An 11,993-nucleotide genomic window follows, 5' to 3' on the forward strand; every position below is an offset into this window, starting at 1 on the left:
AAAAAAAAAAATGACCTCGTCTCATCAAAACAATACAGTATTTTCTGTGTCAAATCCACTGCTGATGATCCTAGAGTTGAGCAATTTCTTTAAACAAGAACATAACAGGTGAGTGAAGGAAACAAAATCTTCATTTAATTTTTCAGGCCAAACATGGAATAGTTCAAACAACTCAAAGAGTAATGAATTTTTTTAAAAAAGGGGGTGGGGGCGGAGGCCAATCCACACTGTATTTAAAAAGCCAGGAGAAAGGAGAGGATTGCAGGGATTGGGTGGTTTTTTTAAATAACAAGCTAATAACAAGCTAATTTTAAGAATTAAAGTGATACATTAGGTAAAAGGCATGCTGCTTTTTTATAAACCAAGATTTTAATATGCTTGCTTCTATTTGGCCTAAAACTTGGTAGGTAGAAAAAAAACTAGGAAATCCAACAAATAAGAGATAGTTTATTGAGAATAAACCTGGCTTCAGTTCTGCCCTGAAGTCACTGTGGGAGAACCGACGGCCATTTCCTGAGCTCTGATCCATAAGGAGATGGCATGAAACATGCTATTTAAGGAACCTAAGTGACAGGCACTGAAGACAAGAAATGCCTTTACTTTAGTGGTTGAACTCTATATTCAGTACCAGGACGTGTTAAATATTCATATTGTATGACTCGACAAATATCGCAAAACTAAAATCGGTCTGGGGTTTGGATCGGCAAAAGCAATTTCCACATTCGGGTTACAATGCAAGACCCACCTCCCAAAGGTGCCCAACGATGGGCGCGTCGGCCCAGGCGTGCTCTGCGTTCATGCCTATCTTGCCGTTTTTGAAGACGATGAACGTGAACGACTTGTCAAACCACCTGCGGGAAACAAGACAAAACGACCGAACACCGTACATCTGTTGTACCTGGTTGGGCTCATTTCCTCTGCACCCACCCCTCTAACGGCTACAGCAAATGTGCCGTGATGATCAAAGCACCGACAGGGCGCCAAGTCCTTCACCTCTTCCCTGCACCTGACACAAAGCTGAGCCTTCATGGTCTGGAGACTAGAAGAACAGGACCTGTTATTATCACACACGATGCGGGAGAGACCTGGGGCTGTCCCTGCAGGCACCCCCCCCCCCCCCCCNACTCAGCCTTGTCCCCAACCTGCCCGGGAGGCAAACAGACAAGGAAAAGAGGCTCCAAGAGCGGAGGAGCCTCCCAGGAGTCAGGAGACCAGCAGACACCCAGCCCAGCCCTGTCCACCTCTTCTCTGGCCAGAGAGACAGTGTTGGTGGAGGGACAAAAAATCAGAAGTTACTTGTTTATGCTAGTTTATTCCTCAGCAGCATAGATATTGCAGCACGGGTGTCAGCCACCTGGGATAGTTATCCAAGTTCACAGGCAGACCCCCATCTTTCAGAAGTTACGATACCTATCAAAACATCTGCCGTGCAGGAGAGACTTGGCATAGCTGTCCATTGATGTGACCGGGTCCTCCTTTTTATATCCTTCTTCGGTTTCATCTAAGGTCACAAAGAACGCTGCTTTCTCAATGGCGTCAAGAGACTGCTTATTTTTCCCACGTCCAAAGTAGGCCTGGCGACACTTGGCCCAGGGTACTCTGCGGTAAAGATTAAATATGCTAAATACCTGGTGACATCTCCTTGCACATGAGGTTGGAAAAGACACAGTAAAACCTTTACAGTTTTTCAGGAATTTCCTGAAGAACGCTGCACGTGTCTAACTTCCTGCACCTGAAACTGTCTGACAGCCTGCCTGGTGTCCTGTGTCATTTGCCGCAGGGCAGTTCATCTTCACCATGTCTCCAGACCACAGCACAGAGCAGGGTGTGCAATTCCTGTTCAATGTTAATTTCTAATGGACGACCAGAGTGCAGACTGGCCCTGTGAGCGCAGCTGCAGGGAGCGGCAGAGCCAGAACAAAGCGAGCCCCCCACACCCTTCCCTGCCCCCACCCCGCCCAGCCCCTCCTCGGGAGCCGTCCTAAAAAGGCTCTGGCAGCAGATGTCACAGCAAACATGTGTGTGAGCACTGCCCTCATGCCAGGCTCTGCTCCAAGCCTTTCCCATGTGCTACCTCACTGATCTTTTCAACGCTACCATCTTTCAGATAAGGAAATTGAGGCACAGAGAGTTTAGGTCATGACTATTTTATGGCGGGGAGGGATTCAAACCCAGGCTGTTCCCCTCAAGTCCATGCTATGAATGACCAGATGTCACCCCATGATGAGGTCCCCATACCCAGCTCCCTTGGGACGCACAGAGCTGATGTGCCACCTACAACCTTCTGGAAAGATGCCCCAGCCATGGCTTCCTCTAACTTCTCCTGGACCCTCTCATTTCATTCCCCCAGGCTCCTCTGCCTCTGTCTGGCCTTCCAGATCTGGCCATCCGGCCTCCTGGATCCCACTCTCCGCTCTCAATGAGTGCTCGGCGTGGCAACCCTGGGTGTCAGCAAGCCCATAAACATGATGGGTACCCCATGCGTGCCCAGCCCAGGGGTGGGGATGTCTTCCACCCTCCTTGTGAAGGGCTCGCATAGGGAAGATGCTGGTGCTGTCCCATCCAGAGAGAAGCACGCAGTCGGAGGTGCTTGTGGAGCCACCGGGCATGACAGCCTGGTCCCCCCATGGCACCCACCCTGCATGCCCCCCTCACCCCCTCTGCAGCTGACACTCAGGTGAGCAGGCAGGGAGTGAGCTCATCCTCCCCAAGGCCCATGTCCCCCCTGCTGCTCTATCCAGCCTCGTCAGCACCACGGCAGATGCTCAACAGTCCCAGGGTTCCTCGAGTACATCCTCTTAATCCGTCATGCAGTGTTCTGTCCCATGCCCCCTGCTTCAGGGACCCCTCCTCCACAATGGACCAGAAAAATCTCTCCTGTCATAATCTACCCATGTCATTCCCAGCCTGAGGCGGCTACTTTAAAGGCACCGGGTCACAGATTCAGGCCCAAGTGCAGTTAGGCACCCCCCTCCCCAAGCCTGGCACTGCCTCCCAGCCTCCCACCACCGTCCCCCCAGCCGCCCCATGGTTCCCACCTGCTGGGCTGCCTCCAGGCACACGCTTCTGCCACCAGACACCCTGAATCTTCCTGGCTCGCTCCCACTCTCTGCCAGACACAGCCACCTGCAGTCCCTCTACCCAATGCAAAGCCTTTCCTGATCTTTGCAGAGGGGTCATCCACCTGCCTTACTCCTAACCCTGGCACAACAGTGATCACACTGCTGGAACTCGGCAGCTCTCAACCGGGGACGAGAGTGCCCCCTGGAGTCACTGGGTGATGTCTGGAGACATTTTTGGTTGTCATAGCTAGATTGCTGCTGGCGTCCGGTGGCAGAGGCCAGGGATGCTGCTCACTATCCCAGATGCACAGGTCAGTGTCCCTCCGCCCCCAACAAAGAATTCTCCAGCCCCAAGTGCAGGCGGGGCTGAGGTCGAGAAACCCTGCTGTATTAGTTCAAGCTCAGTCCTCCAGCAATAAATGCCTCTGGTTGACTCTCTTTCAAAGCAGCAAGGAAACGGAACCCTAACACAGGGACCTTGGTTTAAGTTTGTTCTGTTTCCTGAATTAATAAAGATGCCCGTGAAAAAGCCCAACTCCTCACTTCTCTCTGTCATGTGCCTTATCTGCCTGTCACATACAAGGGTGGCTGAGGGACCCCACCTTGTCCTCACTGCTCTCATGACCCACCAGGCTAGGCGTGGGACCTGCTAGCACAGAACAAAGCAGAGCCAGGGTGGTGGCCCTGCTCTGGTGTCACCACAGGTCACCAGCAGGGACAGACCCCGGGTAAGGAACATGCCATAAACACCTCCACGGCCTCCGCAGACGTGCCCAGGCCAGGGGCTGCACACCTGTCTGCCGCGGTGAGGGCCGCCAGCTTTGCCTCCCCGGCCTGAGGCTCCGATGGGTCGTCCAGAATCCTCTGAATCTGCTGCTCGATCTCTCGGGGCTTCAGCAGCCTCCCGTCATGGTAGAGCCAGACCTTGAAGTAGCGTCCCGCGTGGTACACAACGATATGTTTGCTGTCCTTCATGTGCTGGATGGTGTCTGCAGCAGGGCGTGGAGGGGGAGACAGAAACCCAGAGTCACAGAGCAGGGCCACAGTGAGATGACCGTACCCAGATTTCTTAAATGGCACGCAGTTCCGCACTCTGCGTCACTCCGTTCAGTTTAACGAGCCTGTTTCTCAAGACTTCAAATGATTAAGTACAGAATCGAGGGTGAGAGCACTGGAACCAGACAGGCCTGATCTCTAAGCTCAGCTCGGCCACTCACTGGGTGTATTTTTCAGGGCGGATAACTCAACCCTCTCTAAGCCTCAATTTTCTCATCTGTAAAATGGAGACAATACTCAGGACCCTTGTAGGGTTGTGCAACAATTAAAAGACCATCCATACAGCTCATAGATAGTAATCATTCCAACAGTGCAGCTATTTTTTTTTATCAATTAGTTACAATAGGGCAATTTGGAAGACATTCTGAGAAAGGAAGTGGGAAGTTAATAACACAAAGAGACCTGTTTCATAAAAATTACTCAAAGGCAAACTTTAAAAGGCTTAAGATATCTCAGGAATATGATTAAATAAACTCATTCCACAAGTGTGTGTCAACATGTCAACTGAACAGTCAAGAACCGTATAGTGTGGAGCACACAGGGACAGCTGAACAGGACACACTCTAGTGGAGGCGACATGATAAACACACAATTAATAACAGGACAAGTGCTAGGAGAGGCTAGGAATCCTATGACAAAGGGGCCCACCCTCACCTGCAGATGAGAGCAAGCCCTGCCGCCACCCACTAAGGAAGTGACGTTTAAGAAGGACGGAGCCAGATAAAGCCTGGAACACATCCCTATCCATGCTGGATCTCATTTTTAAAATGTTTAGCAAGCCAGGGAAAGAGGAGAACTTACTAAGCCTGCTGAAGGGTTTCTACCAGAAGCTTGGAGCAGACATGCATTTGAAGCCTTAACTTTAAAGTCAGAAGACAAGAATGCACACCACGACCACTTATATTCAAAATTATACCCGAGATCCTGGCTGGAGCAGTAAAATAAGAAAAAAGAAATAGAAGATAAAGGAATTTTTTTTCCCCCTGCAGGTGGCTGGTACTGGGATCTGGACCCATGACCTTGGTGTGATAAGGCTGTGCTCTAACCAACGGAGCAAACCGGCCAGCCCAGATAAAAAAGAATTAGAAGGGACATACCAATGCTGTCACTCATAGCTATGATTAGCCACACAGAAAACCCAAGAAAACCTACCAGCTGTTTAAATTAACAGGAATACAGCAAGGTATAAACTCAATTTATAAAAACCATTTGCATTCCTATACCCTAGTGTAGAGGCTGAATTGTGCCCCCACACCCCCATTCCTATGAAATCCTAACCTCTGGTAGCTCACACTGTGACCTTATTAGGAGACAGGGTCTTTAAAGAGGTAATTAAGGTAAAATGGGGTCATTAGGGTGAGCCTTAATCTTATGTGACTGGTGTCCTCATAAGAAGAGAAGATTAAGACACAGACACAGAGGGACGACCACGTGAGGGTGCAAGAAGGAGATGGCACCTGCAACCAGAGAGAGAGGCCTCGGGAGGAACCAGCCCTGCGACACCTTACCTTAAACTTCCAGCCTCCAGAACTCGGAGGAAATAAATATCGGTTGTTTAAGCACCCATCTGTGGGATGTGTCATGGCAGCCCTAGGAAACTAATAGTTCAGTAACTAGCAACGTGAAAATATATTTAAAAGGATCAACAAAACAATAAGGTACCTAGGGATAACTGTAACAGATGATGTGCAAAATGCCACGGAGGAAAGCACGATATTTTTATTAAAGTCATTATTTAAAAAAAAAAAAAAAAAAAAAAAAAAACAGAAGAACAGAGAACTAAACCACGTTCGTGGGAAGTCAGGCTTCATATTGCAGCGACGGCGACTCGCCCCGGTCTGTGCATTTCAAGGCAATTCATAAAATGGGTAGGCTGATCCCAAACTGCACAGAGAAGACTACGGGGCCAAGACAGGGAGGAATTCACCTTAGCAAATACTAAGATTTATTATAAAATCTAAACAGTTTGGTATCGGGACAAAATGGACTAAGAAAAAAAAAAAATCTTAGAACAGAAAAGAGCCTAGAATCAGCCCCACACGTGCCTGAAACCTGTGCACAAAATCTGTGTGGGATGCGATGACCTGTTACTCTCTCCTGGGGCTGGGACTGTGGCCGCCCACGTGATAAAAGTTGAAATTAGATACGTATCTCATGCTGAACGTAACAGTAAATTCCAGACTAAAGATCTATAAATAAACAAAGCAAAAGGTAGATGCGTTTACAGGAGGGAAGGATTTCTTAAACAAGACACCAAAAGCCCAAAGGAAGAGATGGATACGTTGGGTGTTACCTCAAATTTTAATGTTAACGTACATTACTATGAAAAACTTGTGTGTGACAAAAAGACACCCAAAAGGACTGATCTGAAGAAAGAACTGGTGGGATCAGTGTTTTATCTTCTTTTCACCTTTTCTAGCATTGGTGATAATTCCATGACAGAGCAACAAAAATTACTGAATAGAAAAAAGTCAGAATGTCAGAACTTTAAGAGAAGTTTATATATTTCTTTCCTTTTATTTTCTTTTATTATTTTCCTTATTTCCACCCAATCGGAGTGGCTGGGTTGTCGAGGACAGTGGCAAGTGAAGGACAGGCTCGTTCCATGGGGACAGGTGGTGAATGGCCGGTGGTCAGGCTTTGTCCTCTGGCTGCCCACAAACAGCACCGCGCGGTCATTCAGGCTCATCTTTCTGTGATTGCCAGTGAGGCCGAAGGTGTTTCCTAACTCACTGAACATTTTTCCTTCTGTGAACTCCTTGGGTGTGCCCTCCGTCCACTTTCCAATTAGGATCCTTATGTTTTGCCGACTGATTTCTAAGAACCCTTTACATAGTGAAACCCTTTTCTCAGCTGCGAGCATTTCCCCTCAATTTATCAGCCTTTCTAAACCGTCTGAAGTATTTTTTGAAATTACAGAAAATTAAAATCTTTATACTGCCAATGTTTGAGTTTTTCAGGGGTTGTAATGGGTTGAACTGTGTCTCCCAAAAACATATGTCCGAGTCCGAGCCCCCATACCTGTGAATGTGACCTTATCATTTGGAAACAGGTCTTTGCTGAGATAATTATGATGAGATCATACTGGACTAGGGTGGGCCCCAAATCCAGTGACTGGTGTCCTTAGAAGAGGACACACAGACATAGAGGAGAAGGCCACGTGACAACAGAGGCAGAGATCAGAGTGACGCGTCCACAAGCCAAGGAAAACCTGCAGCCACCAGAAGCTGGAAGAGGCAGGAAGGACCCTCTCCTAGAGCCTTTGAAGAGAACGTAGCCCTGCTCTTGACCTTGGATTCTGGCCTCCAGAACTGTGAGACAAGAAACTTCTGTTGCTTTAGACAGCCAGTTTGTGGTCACCCCAGGAAACTAATGCAGGTGTCATGCTCAGAAAGGTTGTCCCCAAGTACACAAAGTAACTATGTTTTATCTTAGCACTTCCCGTTTCTTGTTTCTTTTTAATATGTAAATGTTTACTCTATCTGGAATCATTGTATTTAGACTGGTATTTCCCAAACTTGTCTGACCATAAGGACCTCCTGAGATAGTGACTGAAAGCAGATGCCAGGCAGCCCCCAGACACCCCTGAGAGCAGATGCCAGCCCTGCCGGACCCCCTGAACCCACCTCCTTCAGGGGGCCACCATCTGCCTTCCTCAGTGCGCTGGGTGATTTTTTTCCATCAGGGAGACCCTATTACAGGACAGAGAGAACCATCTTCACTTTTTTCCAAAGTCAGCCACTGTCCCAGACTGTTTCTTGCCAAAGCTCCATTTTTCACAGTATGTCTGGCCGCACGGCAGTGGACTCCAAAGTGCGACAGAAAGACAAGAGGTGTATTTTTTAGCCAGAAACCCCTAACACTGTGAAAGCAGTGAACAAACATGGAGTGAGTTTTTACAGAACCTGTGAATGCAGTATCAGAGGAGATGGAAGAGGCCGCTTAAGAAAGTCCACCCAAGGCTGCTCGGCGAGCTCAGCCGGTTAGAGCACAGCCTTACAACACCAAGGTTGCAGGTTCTGATCCCTGTACTGGCCAGCCGCCACCCCCATCCCCCCAAAAAAAGCCCACCTAGCGGCCAGCTCTTACACAAGGATACAGCAAGGAGCCCTGACGACCACCACGGGCCAAGTGACTGAGCAGGGCTCACGGTTTGGAGGCTCCAGGCTGCAACAACACACTCAAAATGCTGGATCAGCTCAGGACTTGTAGGATCAGCCTCAACAGCAGCACTGAAACTCGTGTATTATGACAGACTGTTGTGGCGGTCTCAGACAGGGACAGGCTCATCAATCAAGTGACTCTGGGTAGTTCCCCACTTGGGAAAACAGAGGCTCACAGACAGCACAGCCTCAGCCCTGGCTGGCCTGGATAGTCCCGGTTGGTGCCCATTGTCCCTCCCTGTCATTCTTAAGGATGTCCCAGCTTGGACAGCAGATTATGTAGCCACCACACCCGGGTCAGGCAGCTAATAAGTGAGTGGGCTAGACCACAAATCTGGCTTCTCGAGCACGATCCAGTGTGCGTTCCACAATAAGCCCTGCTGCGGGCCTGCGCTACAGCAACATGTCTATGAGGAATCAGAGGAAGAAACAGGGGTATTTCAGCAGACCCGAAAAAGCCCTCTGTAAGACAGACTTCCACCAAAGAGAAATTAAAGTCTGGAAATAAATAAGTCAACTGTCCGGGACTGATAAAGATAAAGGAAATTCAACGGAAGGAACGTTCACCAGCCTAGAATCTCAGGAAAGGTTAGCACAGATCAGTTTGGTCCCTTTGACAGTTCCTCTGACATCTCCCAATGATGAGCACCAGGAGAGACAGTTCTGACCCCCAAAGGGAGCCCCGAGGACCCCCTCACCTGTTTCCTCTCCCGGGATCCGAGAAGTATTAAACATTCGCTCCCATTGAGCAGAGCAGAGTGGAATTGTGGATCCCAAAACACAAATCTGTAAAAAGAATATGTTTCAACAAACAAAAATGCCACAGGGAGACCAAAAAATAAAAAAAGGCAAATTAAGACCACACATGTAAATGCGGGATTTGCTTTCCGTACACATGGCAACAGTCTGTCTTCATCTTTTCCAGTAGTTCTCTGGGATAGTTCACTGGGGGACTTGAACCATGCCAGGTACAACTTCCTGCATAATTAAGTCCTAAATAACACATTCTGAATAATTTTATAAACTGACACTGAAACCAAAGGGGTATTCGAGGAAGAAACGTCTTGCTTCTCATGGGTTGCACACCGACAACATCATTTTCCTTCAGAAACAAACAAGGGTCTCTTTGATGGGCAAATTACAGAGCTGAAGCACAGCGGGTGTCCAGTCACTTAATGTATGCAAGGAGAACTGAATCTCAAAATAATCATGCTGGGTGACAGCAACCAGACCAAAAAATCCTAAAGAGCACAAACCATATGGTTCCATTTACATAAGCTTTAGAAATTACAAACTAATCTGGAGTGACAGATAATAGATCAGGGTTACCTGGCGGGGCAGGAGGGGGCAGCAGGGGGCAACCACAAAGGGGCACAGGGAACTTTCAGGGTGACGGGTGGATTCACTACCTTGACTGTGGCAATGGTTTCACGGGTGTGCAGGTACAGATACGTCAGAACTTACCAAACCGGGCACTTCAAGTGTGTGCAAAATACCAACTGTACCTCAATGAAGCTGTCTTAAAATCATGTTTTAAAAAAAGCAATCAGCCTACTGGTTTGATTTCCTCGCGGTCCAGTTTGCGTCTGTAAAGCAGGATGGCGTGCACGGTGTTGCCTGCTCTTGCTGCCTGAATGTGAGTCGGAGTGATGTACAGAAAGTCCTGAAAAAGCAGACAGAATGTTCGCGGGAGAGAGCGGCTAACTTAAACACGCTGTAGAGCAGCCCACCCTTAAACCACGTCTACAGACGTGTCCGATTACATCTGCTAAGCTAGAAATTAAATTGCAACTTAATTTCATTAATTAACTAATTTAAGTTTGCTGTACTTTGTCAGTTTCACTTTGCTAATGTTTTAAAAGAACACAAGCCCCCGAGTATTCTTGGGCTATTAAAGATAACAGGATTTCTCCCCAAATATCCTCATATAATGCAGGGAAGTAACTAAAGATTAAAGGAACTTTTCATATAGAGCAGTGCTTACAACTTTCTAAATTATGAGACACACTTCGAAATGTCTACATTTTTAACAACTGGAAAAAAAGGCCAAGGGACACAGTCTAAACTACATTTGGAAAGAGTCTATGTGCACAGTGTGTCCCCAGTTATGCAGGGAAGTAGCTCTGTCTGGAGGAAATAAACACGAACGTCTCCAGGAGGGAAAGGGCAGCGGGGGGAGAGCACACCCCCCCGCGGTGCAGGGAGAGAAGGTTCTGTGTCCTGCACCAGCTCCTCCCTGGGTCTGAGATTGTTTCAGACAGAAAAAAAGAAAGAAAGAAAATTTTGAAACAGAGAAAAACAGAAAAAAAGCAAATGATAAAGAGAAATAAGGAAAAGAGGGAAAAAACAAAAGGAGTGAAAAACAGAAGAAAGAAAAGAGAAAGAATTCTATTCGCCAATTGTTCAACAGAGGCCGAGAACCCAAAAATCAAGGGGCCTCATGGCCACCATCAATGTTTGAAAAGACAAAGAAAGACCAAGAGACATTGATCAAAAACTGCCCTGAATACATGACCATCTGGCATCTGAGAACACGGAAGCAAGAAGCTGGCCAAGCCACTGTCCCTGAGCTCTGGGGGTTACGCAGTGACACAAAGTCTTAAGGCTACTGTGGCACTAAGTTACAGGGGGTACAGGGACGTGTGTAGTGAGGAATCCTGTTTGCCATGAGCATGTTTTTGCAATCCAAATTTCCATGCAGGAGCTCAGTGTCCTCGAGCCACTAGGCAAACGCGGAGGGACGTCCACGTGGTCTCTGGTGTGGTCAGCGGGACAGAGAAGGACACGGGTGAGCCTGGGTTCCTTCCCGGGCACCCGTAGGACTCACCATTGCATAGTAGTTGCTGTTGACCATCAGCGGCCCCCGTCCTCGGAGGTAGACATATTCTTCCCACCAGTCGCTCACCTAGTGGACACACAGACAGACAGCGCCACGGGCTCAGCGGGTGGCCCCAGGGGCACGCAGTACTTCCTGGCAGACGTGGCAGCGGCTCTGGGGCCACTCCAGAAACACACAGTCCTAACCAGATGGGACACAAACCCGAGGGGACAGCAAGTGATGTTTTTAAGTCAAGACATAGCTGGAAGGTAGATCACCTTCATTTTGTAAATGATTTAAAAAGAAAAAAAACAAAAAAGACTCAATGGGAAGTGATAAATAACTGCTAAGATGTTTAATATCCAAGACTATCCAAAATTGCTCCGCAGACTGCTTCTCCTCCTCCTGTCTCCCGGGTCTCCCTGCAGAAGCCACCGTCTCCATCCGCTTCCGTGGTGAGAGCCACGGCATGCCACCTGGAGGTCACGTGTGCTGTCCTTGTTCCCCAGCATGCACATCTCGACATCCCCCAGCCAGCTCTGAGAGCCAACACCCATGATCTGGACCGAGGGGCCCCGTTTTTGTTAAGTTTGTGTTGAAGTCCTTCTGCATATGGAATGTGCACATGTGAGAGTCTGAGTGAGCAAAGGGGAGTCCACATCTACACCTTCAACACGCCTGTGCAACCAGGGCCTGATGAAAAATGGAACATGACCAGCCTCCTGAAGACTCCCGGGCTCCCTGCAAGCGCTGCCCACGCAGCCACGATGCTGACTTCTAGCACCATCTGCTGGCTCTCTCTGGATCACTCTTAACTCCTTCCCTTCCGTGTTAGTTGTTCCTCAAACCCTAGACTCCCTCTCATTTCATCCACTGACCATGTCCTCTCACACT

The 11,993-nt window shown here is 48.4% G+C and overlaps 1 protein-coding gene across 1 annotated transcript in view; it reads right to left on the reverse strand.

Annotated features, from left to right (window-relative positions):
* Positions 1–11,993, reverse strand: part of CPT1A (carnitine palmitoyltransferase 1A (liver)) — a 50,661-nt gene that overhangs the window by 20,343 nt on the left and 18,325 nt on the right. Inside the window, exons 6-11 of the mRNA XM_008591147.1 lie at positions 11,109–11,186; positions 9,837–9,944; positions 8,980–9,067; positions 3,856–4,051; positions 1,411–1,599; positions 746–851 (exon numbers count right to left, since the gene is read on the reverse strand). Of these exons, the coding sequence (XP_008589369.1) occupies positions 746–851; positions 1,411–1,599; positions 3,856–4,051; positions 8,980–9,067; positions 9,837–9,944; positions 11,109–11,186 (765 nt within the window). The remainder of the gene's footprint in view (positions 1–745; positions 852–1,410; positions 1,600–3,855; positions 4,052–8,979; positions 9,068–9,836; positions 9,945–11,108; positions 11,187–11,993) is intronic.

The sequence above is a fragment of the Galeopterus variegatus genome, unplaced genomic scaffold (assembly GCF_000696425.1).
Source record: "Galeopterus variegatus unplaced genomic scaffold, G_variegatus-3.0.2 Scaffold6703, whole genome shotgun sequence".
NCBI lineage: Eukaryota > Metazoa > Chordata > Mammalia > Dermoptera > Cynocephalidae > Galeopterus > Galeopterus variegatus.